The 22,662-nt window shown below is 45.9% G+C and overlaps 1 protein-coding gene across 1 annotated transcript in view; it reads right to left on the bottom strand.

Annotated features, from left to right (window-relative positions):
- PIK3C3 (phosphatidylinositol 3-kinase catalytic subunit type 3) overlaps positions 1-22,662 on the bottom strand; it is a 203,331-nt gene that overhangs the window by 48,575 nt on the left and 132,094 nt on the right. The window contains exon 23 of the mRNA XM_073680448.1: positions 15,217-15,307. Within this exon, the coding sequence (XP_073536549.1) occupies positions 15,217-15,307 (91 nt within the window). The remainder of the gene's footprint in view (positions 1-15,216; positions 15,308-22,662) is intronic.

The raw sequence follows: 22,662 nt of genomic DNA, 5'->3' as shown, positions 1-22,662 counted from the left end.
TACTCATTCATGTAGATCAGGAGAGCAGACTGTCAGTCATTACATGCCTCACACTGGTAAAGCCCTTCATACCCTGCCTCGCATATCTGGGAGATTCCATATTTATTTTTTAGGTTGGATAAATGCAGTAAAAATATTTTGTAAATGTTACATCCAGGGCTCTCGAGTCAGTAAGCCAAACCTAACTCCTCAATTTCCATGACACCGATTCCAACTCTGACTCCACGACACCGACTCCCTCATACATGGCTCATGTTTAAGTGATAAATTTACTGTAGCACAGATTCATCTCAGCTAAAAGTCTAGACCCTTAGATCAGGAATAGGACAGACATTTATAGGACATTTCATAACTTTCCCAAATTCTTATGAAAAAATATTCCCCACAAACTGCATTGAACTACTGTACCCAATTTATTATATATTTTAGGAGTCGGAGTTGGTACATTTTATACCGACTCCACCAAAATGGGCTCGGACTCCGACTCCACAGCCCTGGTTACATCTGTGTCCAAAATAATAAGTGGCACTGGTTATTGACATGGTAATTGTGAGAGAAAAACGAAATGTAGGAGCCGCTAGCAGCACCACCGGCACTCATGACGTCAGGTGTCTTGGCAGTAGTAGTGCCAAACCCTTGTTACAATTGGCCTCCTTTGCCTCTGACAAAGTATCAGTGAGAAGGAAAAGGAGGACGGAATCGAAAATGTCACATTACTTGTCTCAGCCACAGCAGAAAGATCCGCAAGCGTGGAAAACCTTAGATTTATCAAAATGGATCAGGCATGGGTCAGTGCAGAGTCTCATTCACCTGTGGGCAATAATTACCATCTACCCATGTGTTGGCTTTCACACTGTTCTACTGCTGCCAGTACTGATGGCCCACGTCCAGTCGGGAATCTACTCCCTTGTCCATCATGTCATCTTAACTGAACTACTGCTGCTATTGTTGGCCCTACACTGCAACACATCTCCTTGGCTGTCCCATCATATCAATCAATAGTGTATTGTATGGTTATACCATGTTAGTGCTGAAAAGCGTATCCCTTTTACGGTACACAAATTTGAAAAAGCTAAAAAAAAATAGGGACAATTTTTTTCACGGCTTGTTAAGGAGCCATTGCTTTTTCTCTTTGAAAACAGTCAAAGGCGTTGTCCAGTACTATTAAAAATAGCTCAATGTGTTTTAATGATAAATAGAATCTTCTTTCTAATGACTTCCTGGTGCTGTTTCTGCCTGCGAGCGGCGCTATCGCCGGCCGCTCACAGGCATCAGTGACCCCCGGCTGCAGCTGGCTCTGGCATCCGCTGAAGTCACGACAAGTCCAGGCTGCAGCCGGGGGTCTCTGTCTTCTGCATTCCACCGGTGGCTGCTGGGTTGTGGGCGGCGTTACCCCGCGCGTCACACCCGGCATCCACCACGCGCTCTCTCTTTCCCCATTCAGTGGGAAAGCGCAAGGTGGATGCTGGGTGTGAAAAATAACCCCGCCCACAACCCAGCAGCCACCGTGGGGACCCCAGCGCTGAGTCACGCCTCACTTGACATGACATCAGCGAGGGGTCACGTGCTGCCTGCGAGTGGCCACCGATAGCGCCGCTCACAGGCAGAAACAGCAGAGGAAGGTAATTAGAAGGAAGCTTCTATTTATCATTAAAACACATTGGCATATTTTTAAAAGTACTGGACAACCCTTTCAACTAAAGAAATAATTTTTGAACAGCTTGATAAAAAGCCACTGTAAATGTTTCATCATATTGAAAATAGTATAAAAAAGGATAAATTTTCACTCTTGTTTGAGAAGCCATTGCTTATTTAGATAATATATTAAAAGTTTAATATTTTAAAATAGCATACCTGTTTCTACTCTTTAAATAAAGTGAGAATTTTTGAACGGTTTGTTAAAAAGCTATCGCTTTTTCATTTAGCAAAGATTCTGATGCTCCTAAAACGGGAATAATTTTTGCACCATCCATTTTGAATAAAACAATGCTTTTTCAGTTTGCATAAATACGATCAAGGCATCTGCCCGCAACAAAAGGGATAATTTTTGGACTATTATAATTTAATTACTTCCTGACCGCCCATAGAGTATAAACGTCCAGGTACTCTTGTGTTCTACTCCAGAGTGACGTCACTGCATAGCATATCAGCTGCAAGACATTATATAGCTGTGGGAGCGGGAAACTGGCTGTCAGACATAGCCGGACTTCCCATGGAGAAGGAATACAGGGTGTGTTTCAGTCTTTGCTTTCCCCATCGACCTATATACAGCGTTAAACAAGAGCTGTGTATACAGTGCAGAAAGAGCTTACAGCACTTCTTTCTCCACACCCAGTGATCATGTGATTTCTGGGTGTAGGGAGGGAAAGTAGGAGCTGCTGGGTCCTAGGTGACCTAGTAAACTATGCATCCATGGTGCTGAATTTTTTTTATTTGATTTCCCCTGTAACTGGAGCTGGCATATCATCCCCAGTTACAGGGGAAATCAAATAAAAAAAATAGTATTAATGTTGAAATGCCCCCTTAAAGGTCTTTTATGATAATATGAGGTGCACAATGTATTAAATAAAACAATAAACACATGGCAAGAAAAAAATAAATAAAAAAGCCACTACTAATATAAATTGATTTTATTAGCTCCAGCCCCTTGAAAAAAATGTTTCCAATATATAAAAATAATTGCAATGGAAAGGTGAAAAGAATTAAACTGTATTTTAGTGGTCATTTGTGCTAATAAAAAAAATGTGACAGACATGTATTTTCTTTATTTTTCTTACAGATAGACAACAAATTTAAAGAGAGAGACAGTAAAAATAACAAAAATTATGCCCCATGTATCATGAAAAAAAAAAATTAAATAATGAAATGAAAAGACTTAGTTACTTACCGGTAACGGGATTTCTCAGAGCCCATGACGGCACCACGGACAGAGGGGATCCGCCCTTCAAGGACAGGAAACCTACAGATAAAAGGGCGGTACCTCTCTCCCGCATCAGTTGTTTACAGAGCATGAGAGGACCACCAGGTTAGTAACACAAAATTTTACATTTTAAGAACTTGTCAGAAACACTACGTGGCTACAAACAGGCAACTAATAAGTGTGCGCACCCACATGTGAAGGGAGGGAATGTACGGGTGCCGTCATGGGCTCTGAGAAATCCCGTTACCGGTAAGTAACTACGTCTTTCTCCTTCCCCCATGATGGCACCACGGAGAGAATTACAGAGAAGAGACTCATTAGGGGGGGACCACAGCTTCCAGAAACCTTCTCCCAAAAGTAAGGTCTGAAGAAGAGGTTAAGTCTAGCCGGTAATGATTGAAGAAGGTAGAGGGGGAAGACCACGTTGCCGCTCTACATATCTGCTCTATTGTAGCACCGGCCTTCTCCGCCCAGGAGGGTGCCACCGCTCTTGTTGAGTGGGCTTTCAGTTTCTCTGGGGCAGCTTCCCTGCGTGAGGAGTATGATAGTATGATGGCCTCCCTTACCCATCTGGCCAGAATGCCCTTAGAAGCTTTCTTCCCCTTACGAGGGCCCTGAAAGCAAACAAAGAGAACTATCCTCTCTACACTCTTTGTGTCGCCTCTAGGTAATGGATTAGACACCTTCTGACATCTAGTGTATGCAAGACTCTCTCTTTTGTGTTCCTAGGGTTGGGGCAGAAAGAAGGGAGGGTGATTTCCTGGGACCTGTGAAATCTTGACGCCACTTTTGGCAGGTAGGCAGGGTCAGTTCTCAGAGTAACCCTATCCTCCAAGATTTGTGTGAAGGGGGGGGGAGCCTCCGCGCACCGTAGCAGAGTGGTATCCATGGTAAACAGCGGGTTACTAATTGGGCGCGTGCCCCTAGTAACCCGATGTTTACCATAGTTACCAGCCAGATCGTTGGTCCCGCTGGTCACACACAGCGATGTGTGCTGGCCAGCGGGAGGCCAACGACCAAAAAATGGTCCAGGACACTTTGCAACGATCAGCGACCTCACAGCAGGGGCCTGATCGTTGCAAAGTGTCACACACAGCGACATCGCTGGTGAGGTCACTGGTGAGTCACCAAAACCGTGACTCAGCAGCGATATCGCTAGCGATATCGCTATGTGAGACGGGGGCTTGAAAGGAATTTCCTCCAGGTTTTCCCGTAAAGTTTGGTGGTCACGGGTTTCCTACTTTGAAGTAGTGTGGTGATAAGATTTGGGGAAAAACCTTTGTCCTTCAGAAGAGCGATATATAACAAGCTATCGGGGTAACCACCAGATTAATCAAATTTTTTTAGCAAGATAGTTAAAATATAACATTTATTAGATATGTATAAAAATTATTTTTCAAATAAAAAAACCCCAATAAGGGCCAAATAGTGAACCCTGGGTCTTCTGAAATTACCAACAATAATTTATAGTGGTGTATACATGCGAATCACACCTCAACATGTCAACATGTCAAAAGCCAAATGTGTAGGGTTTAGAAAAAATCAACCTCCATTCATCCAGAGCATTGAGTTAAACACTACCTTTACTAGTATCAATTGGCATTTTTAGTAATAACAATATAAAGGGGCACCATAAATGTGCTCAAAACAACTAGGTGTCCAAAAGAACCTCCCATATGCCCTTTAAACACAGAAGGTACCATGGATTATACAATAGAATCCCACATGACCTCTATTCAAAAAAGGTACCGTGGATTATGTCAGGGAAAATCAACAAAGCCCCACTGAAAGATTCCTATGGGTTATTGTTATATCAAACAAAATGAAACAATCTCACCCAATCCTAAAGTGCATCATGGCTTGATTCATCCTGGTGAAATGTCATCCTAAAATTCATGACCAAAACATACTGGAGGTATCCTGCTCCCAACGCGTTTCCTCCTAAACTAGATTCATCAGGGGAGACTGAAAAAGGGGGCTGAGGGTCTCCACCATTTCAATCAGCCCTTATCCTCCTTTCAAAAGACCCAGGGTTCCACCTGTCACTTCCTACACCGTGTCTCCTTTTAAATGCCGCGCCGAGAGACACGCCGCTGCGTCACTTCCGGTCACGTGGGCTGGTATATCCGGTATCTGGAACGCAAACCATCGGGTGGAACGCATATGGAGTCCCGCCGACGTCACATCCGGTGACGTCCTTCCTGTTTCCGGTAAATGGAACGCATGCATATATAGATGAAGGGCATCTGAGGCACACTAGCGCTTCAGACCAACCGCAACCGCTGATCCAAACAGCGGTGATTGGGGAGGGAGAGAGACAATATAATAAACCGCTCTCACTGACATATAGACTGGGAGGTGTAAAGCCCCTCTTCTCCTACAATTACAGATCTATTCTCCACTACAGTCCTGCAGCAGCATATCTGACAATGGGACCAGATAATTCATTCAACTTTTTGAAAAAAAGGAAGCATCCATAGTCCCACCCCTTAGGGGTTAAGCATGTCCTCCCACCATAGGGCTCATCTTAACCAGACAGCCAGGCAGGCATCAATAGAAGGCTAAAACCAAAAATGCATTTGTTCTCAGCCCCCTTTTTCAGTCTCCCCTGATGAATCTACTTTAGGAGGAAACGCGTTGGGAGCAGGATACCTCCAGTATGTTTTGGTCATGAATTTTAGGATGACATTTCACCAGGATGAATCAAGCCATGATGCACTTTAGGATTGGGTGAGATTGTTTCATTTTGTTTGATATAACAATAACCCATAGGAATCTTTCAGTGGGGCTTGATTTTCCCTGACATAATCCACGGTACCTTTTTTGAATAGAGGTCATGTGGGATTCTATTGTATAATCCATGGTACCTTCTGTGTTTAATGGCCATATGGGAGGTTCTTTTGGACACCTAGTTGTTTTGAGCGCATATATGGTGCCCCTTTATATTGTTATTACTAAAAATGCCAATTGATACTAGTAAAGGTAGTGTTTAACTCAATGCTCTGGATGAATGGAGGTTGATTTTTTCTAAACCCTACACATTTGGCTTTTGACATGTTGAGCCGTGATTTGCATGTATACACCACTATAAATTATTGTTGGTAATTTCAGAAGACCCAGGGTTCACTATTTGGCCCTTATTGGTTTTTTTTTTTATTTGAAAGATAATTTTTATACATATCTAATAAATGTTATATTTTAACTATCTTGCTAAAAAATTCCAGGCTGTCAAGTGTAAGTTTGATGCCTGAGGATGGAGAAGAACTCTTGCGACTCTTGGGACTTGCGTCTGTGGTCAGGATTTGAGGTGTAGGGATTGTTCAAGGAATACCCCGGGTTAGAAAGTCTATCTTCCCCCACCACTCTAGGGAAAGTGTGGTTTCTGCAGATAGCGTTAGCGGCCCTTCTAAATGCCCTTTTAGGGATTTTTCTGCCTCTAGTATTTCCCACTGCAGGGTCCTGGTGTGTATTTGGGCCCATTGGATAGCTGGGAAACATGCCGTCAGGGAGCCTAGAAGGGACATGGCTTTCCGTAGGGACATAGACGGGTGGGACTTCGCCCGCGATATTTGGTCTATGATTTTGTGTATTTTCCCTGTGGGAAGACGACACTCTTGTCTTTTTGAATCCAGCACGATGCCTAGGTATTCCTGTATCTGGCATGGTTCTGTTTTGGATTCTTCCAGATTCAAAAGCCATCCTAAGTGTGCCAAGGAATCCATGACCTTTCCCAGATGGGTTTTGCAGTTTAGGAAGGAACTGCCTATTACCGGAAAGTGGTCCAGGTATGGGACGACTAGGGTGTTCTGTTCCCTTAGATGTGCCATCACCTCCGCAATAACTTTGGTGAAAACCCTTGGGGCTATGGCGATGCCGAATGGGAGGGCTGTATATTGATAGTGTTTGATCACTCCACATATGGGAACTGCTACTCTGAGGAACTTCTAGTAATCTTTGTGTATCAGGACGTGATAATAAGCGTCTTTTAAATCCAGGACGGCCATGAAACAATAGGGAAACAGCATTTTTACTGATGATTTTATTGTCTCCATTTTGAAGGCCTCCACCTTCAAAAGTCTGTTCAGCTTTTTTAGGTTTATAATCGTCCTGTAAGTCCCATCTGTTTTTTTCCTTAGGATTAACGGAGAATAGAAGCCCTTGCCTTCCTCCCCCCTCGGGACATCCTGAAGGACCGCCTTCCCTAACAGTCCCCGGATTTCCTGCTCCAAGGCCAGCTGCTCCTCGTTTGAGGACCTTTTGGGGGTTAAGACAAAGTTTGGCTGAGGAAATGTGAGGAACTGGAGTTTCAGGCCTGATTGTATTAGGCTCAGAATCCATGAGCTGTCGGATATTAATTCCCAGGCAGGGTGAAAGTCTGATAGCCTTCCCCCCACCCGGGAAAATCCTCATTGGGAGGGCTTTCTGGTATCGTTGGGGGGGTTTGCTGAATAGGAACCCTTTGGTCTTCCTTCTCCTGTCCTCCCACCTATCCTGCTCTTTAGGGGGCTTTCTGCGGATAAACCTTTTGTTCCGAAAAGGTTTCCTGTAAGCAGTGTAAAGGCCCTGTCACACTTAGCGACGCTGCAACGATCCCGACAACGATACGACCTGTCAGGGATCGCTGCTGCGTCGCTATGTGGTCGCTGGTGAGCTGTCAAACAGGCAGGCTCACCAGCGATCAGGGGAGCAGCGACATCGTGGAAAGAATCTTTCCACGATGTCCTGCTCCTGGTTAGGAGCCTGCTGAAGCAGGAGCAGGCTGGTAACTATGGTAAACATCGGGTTACTAGGGGCACACGCGCTCCAAGTAACCCGTTGTTTATCATGGTTACCACTCTGCTACAGTGAGCGGGAGGTTACCGCTCACTTTAGCAGGCTCGTAACCATGATAAACAACGGGTTACTAGGTGTGCGTGTGCCCCTAGTAACCCGATGTTTACCATAGTTACCAGCCTGATTGCTCTCCCGCTGGTCAGCACACATCGCTCTGTGTGACCAGTGGGAGCAGCGACGACCAAAAAATGGTCCAGGACACTTTGCAGAGATCAGCGACCTCACAGCAGGGGCCCGATCGTTGCAAAGTGTCACACATAGCGACATCGCTGGTGAGGTCGCTGTTGCATCACCAAAACCGTGACACAGCAGCGATCTCGCTATGTGAGACGGGGGCTTTAGACAGGATAGGGAAAAGCTTCTTATTGTCCCCCGCTTTCTCTAAGATGTCATCAAGGGTGGGCCCAAAAAGAAATTCGCCCTCACAGAGGATGGAGCACAATCTCAATTTTGTCGGGCCAACATTTGAGCCAGAGGGCTCGTCTGGCCGCGTTAGCGAGACCTGTCGCCCTAGCTCCTAATCTGACGGAGTCCGCCGAGGCATCAGCTAGGAAGGCCGCTGCTCCTTTCATTACCGGGATAGTTTCTAGTATTGTGTCTCTAGATGTTTTCTGACGCAGTTGTGTTTCAAGCTGGTCTAACCAGACCATTAATGACCTGGCCGTACACGTGGCAGCTACCGCAGGTTTTAACCCCCCAGCGGCTTCCCAGGAACCCTTTAGGAAGGTGTCTGCTTTTTATCCATGGGGTCTTTTAAGACGCCCATGTCCTCAAATGGAAGGGAGAACTTCTTTGAGGCTTTGGCAATGGCAATGTCCACCATCAAACGGGTACTTCCGCTTTGGGGAAAGGAGGCCCTTCCTCGCCGGTCTTTTCCACTCTTTTTTAATTAAAGAGTGAACTTGCTCATTTAGTGGAAAAGATCTCCTCTTTTTTTGTTTTAGACCGCTCAACGTTAGGTCCTGGATAGACTTCTTGGGCGGGGGATCTGCTAACCCCATGGTGGACCTGACGGCCTTAATGAGGCTGTTTCCTTGATAGGGAAACAGCTCCGTCCTCCCCTATCTGTAGATAGAGGAAGAGGATGATGAAGAGAAGGACGTGTCCGAATCTCCGCCATCCTTAGAGCTGCTAGAGCAGGACTCGGGGGATATGCTTTTAGTTTTTTTAAGCTTTTTACCCCCCCCCCCCCCCGAAAGGATTTAATGGTATCTTCGACCTGCGACTTTATCAGGTCTCTAAATTCAGAGGCAAATTTCGGGGTTTCCTCGCATATGGTTTGCTCAATGCAGAAGCTGCAGAGTCTCTTATCCCATTTAGTGGGTAAGACTTCCGTGCATAGTGCACAGGTCCTATTCTTTGTTTTCCCTGTACTCTTTCTTCCCTAATAAGAGAAAAAGAGAGGGGGGGTGCCCTAGTTACAAAGTGGACTTTCACGAAGATCACTTACCAACCAGAAGGAAGAGAGTGTACCGGTTCAGGAGGAGGAGCCATCTTTGTAGACTAAGTCCTCCTGGAAGATGCTGAGGTGGAGTCTTTGCTGCGCTGCGACGATCTGCCGGAGCGCACGCTTCCACTGTTACGATCCTGGTCCCATCTCTTCCGGTTTCTTCTTGCATTGGGTTGGCGGCGGTGGTGGTGACTGAGGATGCAGCTTTTGCTCCTCAAGTAGCTCCTGGTCACTCATTTATTTCATTTTATTTTTTCCTCTTTCCTTACAGACAGCGTGCCAGAGCTTCAGAGAAGCATTTTCCTGGTGCACCTAGCTGGCTTTTAAGGCACTAGGAGCCCCTCCCATAGTGCCTGCGGTGATCCGGCACCACCTCCTCCCCCGCACCTGCGCAGACTGGTTTCCCAGTCATGCAATGCAGCGCCGCGATACCAGGAGGCGTCCGGCGCGCTCGCGCATGCGTGGCAGACCTGGAAGTCTATTAGAACGCTGCCGGGCAGGGGGTCCAGCGCAGCACCTCGGTGGGCCCAGACAGGCTCCGTCCTCTTCGTCTGGACACCCCCCCCCCCAAGGCCACTGACCCCAGCAGTGGCGCATTAGGGCACCGCACCAGCAGAGGCAAAGAACCCCCATTGCCTGGATCGGACTGGCCGGGCCTGGCATCCCACGCTGATCATCTTCTGGCACCCGCAGGTATGCCTCCTTTAGGAACTGTAGGATCCCATCAAGGACAGGAAACCAACTGATGCGGAGAGAGGTACCGCCCTTTTATCTGTAGGTTTCCTGTCCTTGAAGGGCGGATCCCCACGCTCCGTGGTGCCATCATGGGGGAAGGAGAAAAATTTGCTTTACATATCTTTAAACCACATGTACAAAAAAAAATGACAATATGCCTGGTCAGGAGAGGCTTTGCAATATTGAGATCATGGCTTAGCGATTGATGGCTAATCAAATTTTTTAAGAAAATTAATCGAACCCAGTAAATTTGAAAAGATTCGATCATCTCGAGTGATCACTTCTAAAGATGGGATCACTCCTTTTATTTAGCCTTCGGCCCTTATTTTTCTGATTGGCCACAAAAATTAGCAAGAAGAGCAGAAAATGAAGCAGCTCCTTGATAGAAGAGATTGGTGGTGTTTCGGGGGTCTTTCAGGTGATAGATGTTCATTAATGTATAAATGCAAAGAACTCCGAAATAACAGAAAGAATTCTTTTAGAGATGACCGGTACAAGCTGGCGGACCGGGAGTGAAAGTGCCTTTGGTATGCCTTATATTGTTATATATGGTAATTAAGGCTCAGAAGAAAGTTCTTGGCTACGGCTGAAGCTTTTTAACCGTGATGATGTTGGAATTCATAAAACATGAAGAGGCACCATAACTTTATATTAAATAGTAGATTGGAGTATTTAAAGATCAAGTTCCGGTTAAGTATCTTCATAACCTTCTATACGACAAAGACTTTTAAAAGAAAGCAAGGTAATTGTAAGAAATCGTTCAACTTTTAATCCAACGTGGATCCACAAATATCCATGTTTTATTCTGAAATGCTAAAAGTAAAAACCAGAAACCAGATGACTTTACAGTCAAGTCACGGGGGCAGGTTCCCACTGGCCTCTCCCCGCCCTGCTGAGCTAGATTGACAGATCTCTCACTATACAAGAGAGACCTGTCAATCAAGCAGTCCTGGCCCAGAAAAGACAGCAGGGGCTTACCTTTGTGACTAGTCGGGTCAGAGTTCTGATTTCAACTTTGTTCTCTCTGAAATTCTGCAGATTTGTACTCCTGTATCCGGTCTCCGATTCATGTTGGGGGTCTTCTGGACAGCACAAGTTATTTGACAGGTTCCCTTTAAATAATCTTATAATAATACAGAGCTCCAAATCCCCAGCATTTCCCCAGTGTTAGGCCACGGCCCCACTATCAGTATTCGGTCAGTATTTTTTGTCAGGAGTGGGAGCCAAAACCAGGAGTGGGTGATAAATGCAGAATTGGTGACTTGTTTCTACTATACCTTTTCTCTGATTGTTCTTCACCTGGTTTTGGCTCCCACTCCTGAGAAAAAATACTGACCGAATACTGACCAAATACTGATAGTGGGGCCGTGGCCTTAAAGTGACCCTCCACCATGTGACCAAAAAGTGACTGTACATTTGCCATGTATAATCACCCTACGCGGTACCCTCCATTTGACTCCTCCTCTCAGATCGGAGTTCCTTTTTTCCCGATTTCCACCGTATCATGGGCAGTGCAGTAAAAAGTCTATGCCATGTATTTCGAGCTTTTATTAACCAACAGCACAGGGAAGGCAGGGAAGGTGTGGGTCACATTCACAGCATTCTCCACTCCATAGGCCATGGGAGGAAATTGGAGGCCACCAAATAGGAGGTGACTATATATGAGAAATGTAAAGTCATATTCAGCGCCAGGGTGGAGATTCACTTTAAACAGGTTGTCCACTATTGGACAAACCCCAGGCTTAATCAATTCAGTACCCCAATTGTGAATAAAAACAATGTATACTCACAACAGTGGCGCCATTCCAGCGATGTCGGTGCCACTGCTCCCGGAGGGTGATGTGACCTTTTTGTGTTAGGCGCCGGCTGCAGACAATCAGCGGTAGCTCTTTGGCTGTAACCCATCAGTATTCAATCAGGACAGACGCCCGCTCTGATGAAATAATAAAGGCTGCAGCCAAACAGCAGCCGCCCATTGTCTGCAGCGAGTATGCAACACAACAATGTCACGTCACCCTCCGGGAACAGCGGCCCTGACAGCGCTGCACAGCGCCACTGCAGGTGGTCAGTATACATTGATTTTTTTTTTTTTTTTTTAAATTGTGATCTAAACTGATTATGGAGGGATTTTCTATATTCTTAAACATATATACTATAACTGTATGACAGATGTGGGTCTCCGATGTCCTCTGACCTCCTGTCCTACCTCATGCTGTGGCCACTGTGAAAAGAGGACGCCGCTCTATATACCTGAACGTACAAAGCAAAGATGCCGGGAGCGGATCCACAGCAAAAACGATTGAACATGACGGTGAAGACGAATCAGAAAAATGACAGTCGGCATTTTTCTGAAACATTTTAGTCCTCTTAAAGACGGTGTTCAAATACCCCGAGCATAAAAAAAGTGGAGAAAAAAAAAAAAGACCAAACCTTGCAGATTACGGAGTTCTGGAGTGAAGGGATTTACTTGCATCTTCCAGAGTGACTGATTTCTGCTGTGCCCTGCACTGGTTATAGGGACGGCGTATGTGCAGGTAACCAGAGGTAATCTTGCTCGTCTTATGCCGCTCTCCGATCTGAGTCATCGCTTTGCTCCCCATAAATCTGCACTCATTCACACCTTATCTGAAGGCAGACGTGTGGCAGCGATGTGCGGCAGCCGTGTTCCTGTGAAGAGCAGGGACGGCTTCTGTCCGCAGCCCTGGCAGATGAGAGGCGTCTGATATCCATGCACAAGGCTTATAATCCTTATGAATAAGTGCACAGAGGAGAATAAACCTGAGCTAGCGGCAGGAACGAGCACGGATGTGTACACTACATACACAAAAATCACATTGATCATAGATCCCCCCCCCCGCCAAATTCTGCAGGGGGTCTGCCAGTCAAATAAATGGTGTTTAAATGGGTTCTCTGGCACTTTAAGGATACTGGAATTTAATGCTTACTTAAATGCATGTATTTTGGATTAAAAACAACTTCTGTGAAGAGCTTTCATTAAAAGTTTTGCACAATTTGAGTTTCTCACACTTTTCCTGAACATTGCAGGCTGAACTTTTAGTGTTGCACGACATTTTTGCCCAGCTCTGACAAAATGGGCAAAGCTGGAGAGGGGCGCCGCCCGATCGTCAAATTCATGGTGAGTGTTGGTACTCTTTCCGTTACAGATCTTACTCCAGTCCCCGGCTGGAGTAAGATTTGTGGTGAGGAACACAGAGCCGCACACCACTTCGCAACGTGCTGCTGGTTTTAGCACATGGACAGAGATGTTTCCATTCGCCATTTGACAACCAGTATAAATCCTCCAACTGGAGAATGGAGGTCGTCATTAACTCGTGGTTAAAATATACGATTTTTATATTAGAAATGCTTTTTATAACCCCGGACAAGGGAGCAAGCCTCCCTGCAGTAACGCCGTGTCTGCTATCAAGAACTGTGATGTATCGCGGCTCCGTGTGAATTACGGGCGATACTAAATGCAGCGGAGAGAAATATTCTGCCGGTGAGTATTAAGTGTTCTCCGTCGTGTGACACAAGCGGCGAGGATAAATCCGGCTTCTCGGCTGCTGCTGATGGGATAAATATTTGGGAGATGTAATATTGGAGAGTAATGCTCCCTCTCCATCTTCCTAATGTCGGAGGTTCCCCATTGTAATCCAGGGCACGGAGCGGCTCCTCACTACGCCGTGTTCTTGATTACCGGATTGTATTCACAGCTATGTAAAGTGTCTACCCTGACTCTTAATAATCTGTTTACTGAAATGAAAGGCTTCTGCTCGGGCCTCTTTATTAATAGAGTCGTGAACTCTCTTTTCAAGCGTAGATTAAACACTGAGCTGCGGGAAGCCGGCTGCATGTGTAAGTGGTGGAGCCGAGCGAAGGGAACAAGGCAACTTCATCACCAGATGTGTTCTGTCGCTGAGCCGAAACCCCCTCCTGCTGTAGGGCCCCCGATATAATGCTGGATACAGGAGGGGCCATGTGCCAGAGAGCAGGGGTAGTCTGTCCCATGTTAGGTGAATGAGTACATATAAGAGCATAATGCAACCATTCAGGACTACCCAGTGCGCCCCAGCCAGCTACTAAGCCAGTGCCCCAGTGGGCTACCCAGCCAGCGCCTCAGGGGGCTACCCAACAAGCGCCTCAGGGGGCTAACCAACAAGCACGGCTGGGGGCTACCCAACAAGCACGGCTGGGGGCTACCCAACAAGCACGGCTGGGAGCTACCCGACAAGCACGGCTGGGAGCTACCCGACAAGCGCCTCAGGGGGCTACCCGACAAGCACGGCTGGGAGCTAACCGACAAGCGCCTCAGGGGGCTAACCGACAAGCGCCTCAGGGGGCTAACCGACAAGCGCCTCAGGGGGCTAACCGACAAGCGCCTCAGGGGGCTAACCGACAAGCGCCTCAGGGGGCTAACCGACAAGCGCCTCAGGGGGCTAACCGACAAGCGCCTCAGGGGGCTAACCGACAAGCGCCTCAGGGGGCTAACCGACAAGCGCCTCAGGGGGCTAACCGACAAGCGCCTCAGGGGGCTAACCATCAAGCACGGCAGGGAGCTACCCAAAAAGCACGGCAGGGAGCCAATGCTGGCTACTTACTGAACATGACAGGGATTAATCCAATGAGCCCCTCAGCGGGCAATTTAACATATTGCTCACATAGTGACTCAATACACACTGTGCAGCAGGACTAAGTGACATGATGCTTTCAGACACAAAATGCTGAAATAAAAGGATAATGTATAATGCAACAGATACCAAAATCTACTAAAAATATTTGGAACTTCCTTTGGGGATCACACATATGATCAACAGTAGCTAATGTAACAGGCATTAAAATTAGAGAATCCAAAACAAATGACTGATCACCTTTCAGCAGGGCAGTAAACCTACAGAAGGAAAGGCTGGTCTCCTTAAGGTGCAGGTATGGCCATCTCCACGGGAAAGGACCCCCTATGTACTGGTGAAGAGTAGATGGCTGCCGCGGGTTTGGTTGATGACCACGACCATGTTTTGAGGCATGAATGATAGATTGGGCACTGACATACAGAGCAGCCATCTACAGGCCGCACAACAGAGACCGTTCTCTTCCTTCTGGAGGAGATTTACTCTGGATAGGTTTCCCAGTGATCATCGCCTACAGTTCCCCTACCGGCTAAATCTCCACAAGTAAAAGCACTTCCTTTCATGATGGACCTTAGACTTGTAAAAAAAAATATAGCAGATATCAGAAAGAAAGCAAGAACAGTAGAGAACTTTGCTCAATCGGCAGCACTTACCTTCTTAACGGTCTTGTCCGGCTCGAGAGCAATGTCAGGAATGTTGGCATCAACCATCAGGGAGAAAAGATTTAGGATCAAGTTAGAATACCTAAGAAAATAAAGAAATCAAATATTTACAGTGTCAATCACCATGAACAGTCATCAGATTTTACAATATAAACTCTATATACATACATTTTACAGACCTGATGAGGCCGGTTTATTTACTCTGAATATCCATGCTAGAATACCCTGTATAATCCTGGCATCAAATTGAGCATTTTAGGAGTCAGGACTCCTAAAATACTCATTCTAATATCAAAATGATACTCATTTATGTTCTGACATGGACCATAAGTACACCAGCCACAGCAGGACTAAAAGCCCCCAATGATTTACACGGCCGCACCGTGCAAGTGTTCGACTACATTGTACAAATCTTTAAGATGAAGCCACACACACACATTTTTGATGTACAGCGAAGGAAAACGTTCGATAGTCTTAACGGAGCTAGAAATAAGATTGTTGGCTTTTTGAACAATCAGGACAAACACATTTTGCCGCTGACGATAGTTGCGTAAAAATATCAGACAGGGTTGATGGATCTATCGGACGGATGAGGACGTTCATCACACTTGTGGGTGCAGCGAGTGGCGGCCACAGACAGGCTGGAACCAGGCGTCAAGGTGAACTCACACTGACACACTGGGCGAGCCGCCGAGATAATCCAGTGTCAGTGTGCAGGCAGGAGACGCAGTGTTCCCTCTTGGATTTGGAGACATCAATCACTATAAGGTACCGACTTTATTATGCATATAGGAGGGCGGGACGGTGCACAAAGGCATACTCCACCAAAACGCCCTCATTTGCATACCAAATAAAAGTTGACTTTTAATTAAATATTAAGTTAAACTATACTTTCCTACTATGATTTAAGTAGGGGCGAGATCCTTTATATAAAGGTTTAGACAGTTTAAATTGTCATTTTGGGGGTGACACACTCCCTTTAAGAACCCAAAACAGCTTTTCTATTGGGGTGAGGTCTGGATTTGACTGGACCACTGCAACACTTTGCATCAGTCTTCTTCTAATTGGACTGTCATAAACCTGAATAGTTAGCATGCTAATTGAGGCCTTTAGAGTCTGAGCTGTAGCTCTTGGGTTTTCTCTGAGCATAACACCATCTGATCTTTGGGTGAATTTGCTTGGATATCCACACCTAAGAAGAATTTCAATTATCTTGAATTTTTTCCACGGAAGAATGATAGACTTGGCCTTGTAGGCCTTCCCAGACTAATGGGCAGCAACTATTGCTTCTCTGAGAAGAGTGTACTTATTTTTTCACACAATGCTCTTTCATTTTGGCCAAGTTATTGTTAAATAAATAATGAAATGGTATAATATGTCATGGTTTCTTGTTCAATTGAGGTTATACCCAATTTTAAGATCTTCTAAGGACCATAAGATTTTTTTTCTTCTTTTCATCGTGGAATGACATAAAAAATAAATCATTCAAAGAGGGTGTACTTAATTTTTCTCATATTTGTATACATAGTAGGGACAAATTAAAGATATATTTTTTAGTGGAGAATCCTTTATATTAATATACTGATCCACTGAAATTCCCAGGCAAAACATTTCCATAGGATGAGGGCATCAATCTCAGTTTTTAGTACACATCCCCACATTGAGCTACAAAAAGCGATAACGCTATCCAATAAATACAGATAACACCTTTAATTACACACGGACGAGTGCGAGAAAGCTGGAGGAATGCAGTCATATGAAGGACAAACCAGCTGCTCCTGGGAGATCCGCCGGTCACCAGGCAGAGGAGGCTCTAATTGTATCACAGGAAAAGTAGGGATACAATTTCTAAAAATAATCGAAGCTGATTGAGTTACTTAGATACTTATCTAAGAATGACATTGTGATCGATGAAAAGATCCCTCGAATGACACCAGAAAGTGTGATATCATATATAATCTGTGTCGTCCTCCTCCTCCTCCCCTGTGTATCTGCGTCGTCGTCCTCCTCCTCCTCCCCTGTGTATCTGCGTCCTCCTCCTCCTCCCCTGTGTATCTGCGTCGTCCTCCTCCTCCTCCCCTGTGTATCTGCGTCGTCCTCCTCCTCCTCCCCTGTGTATCTGCGTCGTCCTCCTCCTCCTCCCCTGTGTATCTGCGTCGTCGTCCTCCTCCTCCTCCCCTGTGTATCTGCGTCGTCGTCCTCCTCCTCCTCCCCTGTGTATCTGCGTCGTCGTCCTCCTCCTCCTCCCCTGTGTATCTGCATCGTGCCCCCCCCCGTATAAAGAGGAGAGAGACCTCTCCATTCTCTGCTGATTTAGCAAGTTTTCCCGCCTACAAAGAATGGAGAGGTCTCTCTCCTCTTTATACGGGGGGGGCACGATGCAGATACACAGGGGAGGAGGAGGAGGACGACGACGCAGATACACAGGGGAGGAGGAGGACGACGACGCAGATACACAGGGGAGGAGGAGGACGACGACGACGCAGATACACAGGGGAGGAGGAGGAGGACGACGACGCAGATACACAGGGGAGGAGGAGGAAGACGACGACGCAGATACACAGGTGAGGAGGACGACGCAGATACACAGGGGAGGAGGAGGAGGACGACGACGCAGATACACCGGTGAGGAGGAGGAGGACGACACAGATACACAGGGGAGGAGGACGACGACGCAGATACACAGGGGAGGAGGAGGACGACGACGCAGATACACAGGGGAGGAGGAGGACGACGACGCATATACACAGGGGAGGAGGAGGACGACGCATATACACAGGGGAGGAGGAGGACGACGACGCATATACACAGGGGAGGAGGAGGACGACGACGCATATACACAGGGGAGGAGGAGGACGACGATGCATATACACAGGGGAGAAGGAGGACAACGACGCATATACACAGGGGAGGAGGAGGACGACGACGCATATACACAGGGGAGGAGGACGACGACGACGCATATACACAGGGGAGGAGGAGGACGACGCATATACACAGGGGAGGAGGAGGAGGACGACGACGCATATACACAGGGGAGGAGGAGGATGACGACGACGCAGATACACAGGGGAGGAGGAGGACGACGCAGATACACAGGGGAGGAGGAGGACGACGCAGATACACAGGGGAGGAGGACGGAGGAATATGTCTGAGAGGCTCCCAGGAAAAGATGTGACGTCCTGAACAACATTGGCAACTCCCCTTGTTGTATGGTGAATTCTCCACTGACAGAAAATGCAACAATTTTGGAAAGTTTCGCCCAAGCAGTCAGTAATAGGTGTGAAAAAAAGGGGCCTGCCTGTGATGAAACAAGTTTCTTTTTCTCTCAGAAATGCCAGCTTCCAATTTGGCAAAATGGAGATTAAAGTAGCATGGAGATATAAAAAGGGAAATATGGAGAAAGATGTAGAGAGGTGGATGAATGAAGAGTGGATATACAAGAGGATGAAAAAGTAGATATACAGTATTATAGGGAAGGATGGAGGAAGAATTGGATTTGCGAGGGAGAAGAATGATATAGATAGGTGTTTGGGAAGAATTGGGATCCAGAAAAAAATATATACACTTTTTCAACATCTGAAAAGTCTGAAGAACTGGTTTCTATGACTAAAAGTTCTATTCACACTGGGCTCCCATCCTGCTTTTCTATCTCCCTTGCCAGATTCCCGCTGGGCCTCTATCAAAGCCTTTTCAAACTAAGAAACCCTAACTTTAAATCAGACTTGTCTGTAGAAATGATTCGGTATTATGTGTTTTCAGTGTTTCCACAGCAACCTAAAGCTTCAGAGAATTTACACAATCTTTACCTAATCTCTTTCATTATAAAACTGTTTAAGGAACTTTGTATCTGGAGACTATCTGTCGCTCAACACTTTTCTTCTCTTAAATGGCGAGTGATCAGGATTCTGAGGAAGTGCAGAGGAGAGGACAGATTCCTTCACAGCTTACGGAAAATGCTGCAAAATCAGATATTAGTACGAGGCTGGTGCGGGGGAAAACGGAAAAATCTGAGCAGAAATAAATATTCCCTCCAGTCTCTGTGATCTTAATCTTTGGGTTTAGTGCCATGTCTTGGGCTCGTCTCAGTCCAATTCTCTGTGGAACTTTGGGGTAGAAGTGACAGATTCTAAAACGGCAGAAAATATAAAGACGTAATACAATAAAATAGGACGTATCAAGCAATAATTTTTCCTACTATTAGATTGAATGTCATGTTTGCCAAGCGGGAAAGTGCCATGTTGAACCAGGTTTCAATGTGTCCTACTGTTCTCTGTTGCTACAGTGCATGGCTTGCCAGGTGCCAAAAATACGAGGTTTTCTGGGTGCCAAAGGGCCAAGTTTCTGTTGGTGTTCTAGAACACCGGGTGCAGAAGTGAAGACTTTCCTGCTCTGAACTGAACACCGCACCAAAGCAATGCACATCATTTCAATCTACCAGGTGCCAAAATACAGTGCCATGGGTACAGCATGTCTCAGAGCAATTACCTTTTGAGTTTGCCGCTCGTCAAAAAGTGCAGGGTTTTGTGGTACTGTTTTGTAGTTAGCAGGAGCTAACTACACTGGAGAGAAGAGTGTGGCTGTTGTCCATTGCTGGAGAGAGACAGTGATGACCCAGGACAGGAAAACAAGGCGAGTGCGTACAGCTCCGCAGCTCAAAGTGAGAACTGCACCACAACTACAGACCAGCAAGGTAACCAGAAGATGCCCACCTTCGCCTGGCTTATTCCAAAGAAGAAACCTGCCTTCCATTCCCTGTGTTACCCAGCAACTGTATCCTGTAGCCCTAAGCTGTGACTACAGACCTGCAAAGCCAAAGAGTGAGAAGCAAGTGGTTAAGTGTCATACTCTGAACAGGTTATTCCCATCTTCAAAAGGTACTTGTTAATACAAGCAATTTTGCAATTGACTGCCTATTAAAAATTTTAGTCAATGAAGAGATATTAACACTTTTCTTTTGTTTACAGCTTGCTGCCTTGGAGACCGACCACCACCAACAGACAGCAAATCATGCACAGTGCTTCTAAAGTTCTTTACTACAGAGTTTGTAAGCATGGGTTTAAAGATGGCAAGGATCTTACGAGCGAGCTATTAACACCAAGCTACACAGCAGCGGTGGTCGGTTGTCATAGGCAACTAGTTGTAAACAAAAAAAAAACAAAAAAGTGTCAACATCTCAAAAAATGGCTGAAAATTCTAATAAGGAGTAAATTGCAATAGTGCTGGTCTTTAAAAGCACCATCAGGCAAGAGTCATCCATAAAGTAGGGAATAACCCTAAACCTTCAAACTTATCTAGATGCAATTCTCTTTTGAAGGGTTGGAGGAGGTCGGTGTTGGGGGTGGATATATAGACATATGTGCTTTGTTTGCCAGGTGGCACTATGTCTGTTTCATCATGTGCCACAAAGCTGGATTTGCAAGGTGAAAAAAGCAGTGCTTTCCAGTGCCAGGCGCCACAGTCAGATACATCATTTGGCAGAATGGTGATATAGCAATAATCATTTTTTATTGTTAAGAATTTATCTGCAGCCCCCTTTACAACAATCCTATACAGACCCCAAACTGCACAATGTGTCACTGAGAAGCCACAAGTCACCCTGGACATTAAGATTCTAACCAAGGACCTGGCGTCAGGCCGCAGCGAGGAAGGATATTAATTATTCAGTCAATTAAAGTATGAAGTGTTATTGCCTCTTATCTGTCCTATCATCTAGTATATTTAAAAGGGCAGGAAGCTAATTATTTCACCGCTAGTCCTGTAATTACACAACCATAAAACCAGTGCAGGGAAATGAGCCTTCAATTACACAGGGAAGCTTTTGTTTTAATAGTTTTCCTTAGAATTTACTACAGATCGGCCATTGTTGATGCCCGGCACCCGCCTTGTGAGATATGAGGGTTATGCAGCGATAGTGCTTTTTGTCAGACAAGATCTATGAACTTGAAAAAGGCTGTTATTTCTCAAGTTCGGTCAGTTGGGACAAAAGTTGCAACTTTACTAACTTACTCAATGTTTGTGTCTCGATGGTTATAAATTCCACGTCTTATCTTACTTTGTACATGGAGCATAGCAGCAAGCTACTCTATATAGACTGGAGAAGGCAGCTACTTCCTGTGACCAGTGAATAGCACATTCCAAACTCCCTTCAGTATCATCTTTAGGTGCAAATCAAACAAACACTTTCATACTAAAGTTATAGAATAGGATGAAGACTCTGACCTGACACATCTGTGATGGGAGAAATGTATATGGGGATGACCGGGTGACAGAGACAACAGCCCCATGAGAGTTTCTATGGCTGACAAAAAAGATATCACAGCTACTGCTTTCAGTCAAGCAGGAAGAGGTGGCGCAGGGCAGGGAATAGAGCCGGAGTGACAGAGGATTCAGATCTACAAATCGCTGTCCGGCCTCATTTGTATATCAATGCAAACGCTAATTTCTCAGTAACGAAGGAACAGAATGGCCATGTAAAGGTATTGCCCGACTTGTCTTTGAAAAAGGTACATGCACATATAGTTTGGGTGTGAAACCCTGCTAACAGATTGCCTTTAAGCTGGATGAGTATTCTTAAGTCCACTACTGCAAATAGAGAAAAGGATGGAACACATGTTTTCTTCAATAAATTCTGTTTTTTCATGGAGCTCCATTGCTCCCGGAGTCTAACATCCGGGCCCTCGCCTCCGGTATATAGCACCCAGCCCCTCGCCCCCGGTATAAAACACCCAGGCCCTCGCCCCCAGTATATAGCACCCAGCCCCTCGCCCCCGGTATAAAACACCCAGCCCCTCGCCCCCGGTATAAAACACCCAGCCCCTTGCCCCCGGTATAAAACACCCAGCCCCTCGCCCCCGGTATAAAACACCCAGCCCCTCGCCCCCGGTATAAAACACCCAGCCCCTCGCCCCCGGTATAAAACACCCAGCCCCTCGCCCCCGGTATAAAACACCCAGCCCCTCGCCCCTGGTATATAACATCCAGTCCCTTGCCATGCAGTCTGCCTTGTTGTGACAGAATGGCCGGAGGTAAAAAGGTCACAGATATCAGCACGGTCCTGTAATAGGAGCCACCGGGGTAACAAGTCTGTTCAGGACATTCCTTTTTCCTAAATCTTCCCCCATCACCTGTCAGTGATATTATTGACAAGTGGAAGGAATTGCAGCAACTCAGTCACCAAGTGTCTGATCTCACAAATGCTCTGCTGGATGAAGGGGCAAAAATTCTCAGATACTTTCAAAAGTTTGTAGAAATCCTTCCCAGAAGAGCAGAGGCCGTTATATCTGCAAAGGGGCCGACCATTTCAATCAACATTTTTTTTTTCTTTTTTAAATGCACAATGCATTATACATTTAAAAAAAAATGTTGAATACACACACACTATTTTGAACACTGAGAACTAAATCTAATGGTAAACTGCTACTTCCTGTTCATTAC

This window comes from Phyllobates terribilis, unplaced genomic scaffold (assembly GCF_046119375.1).
Source record: "Phyllobates terribilis strain yellow unplaced genomic scaffold, ASM4611937v1 Scaffold_1__5_contigs__length_1240528914, whole genome shotgun sequence".
NCBI classification, from domain to species: domain Eukaryota; kingdom Metazoa; phylum Chordata; class Amphibia; order Anura; family Dendrobatidae; genus Phyllobates; species Phyllobates terribilis.
This window is presented reverse-complemented; position numbering and strand designations above follow the sequence as displayed.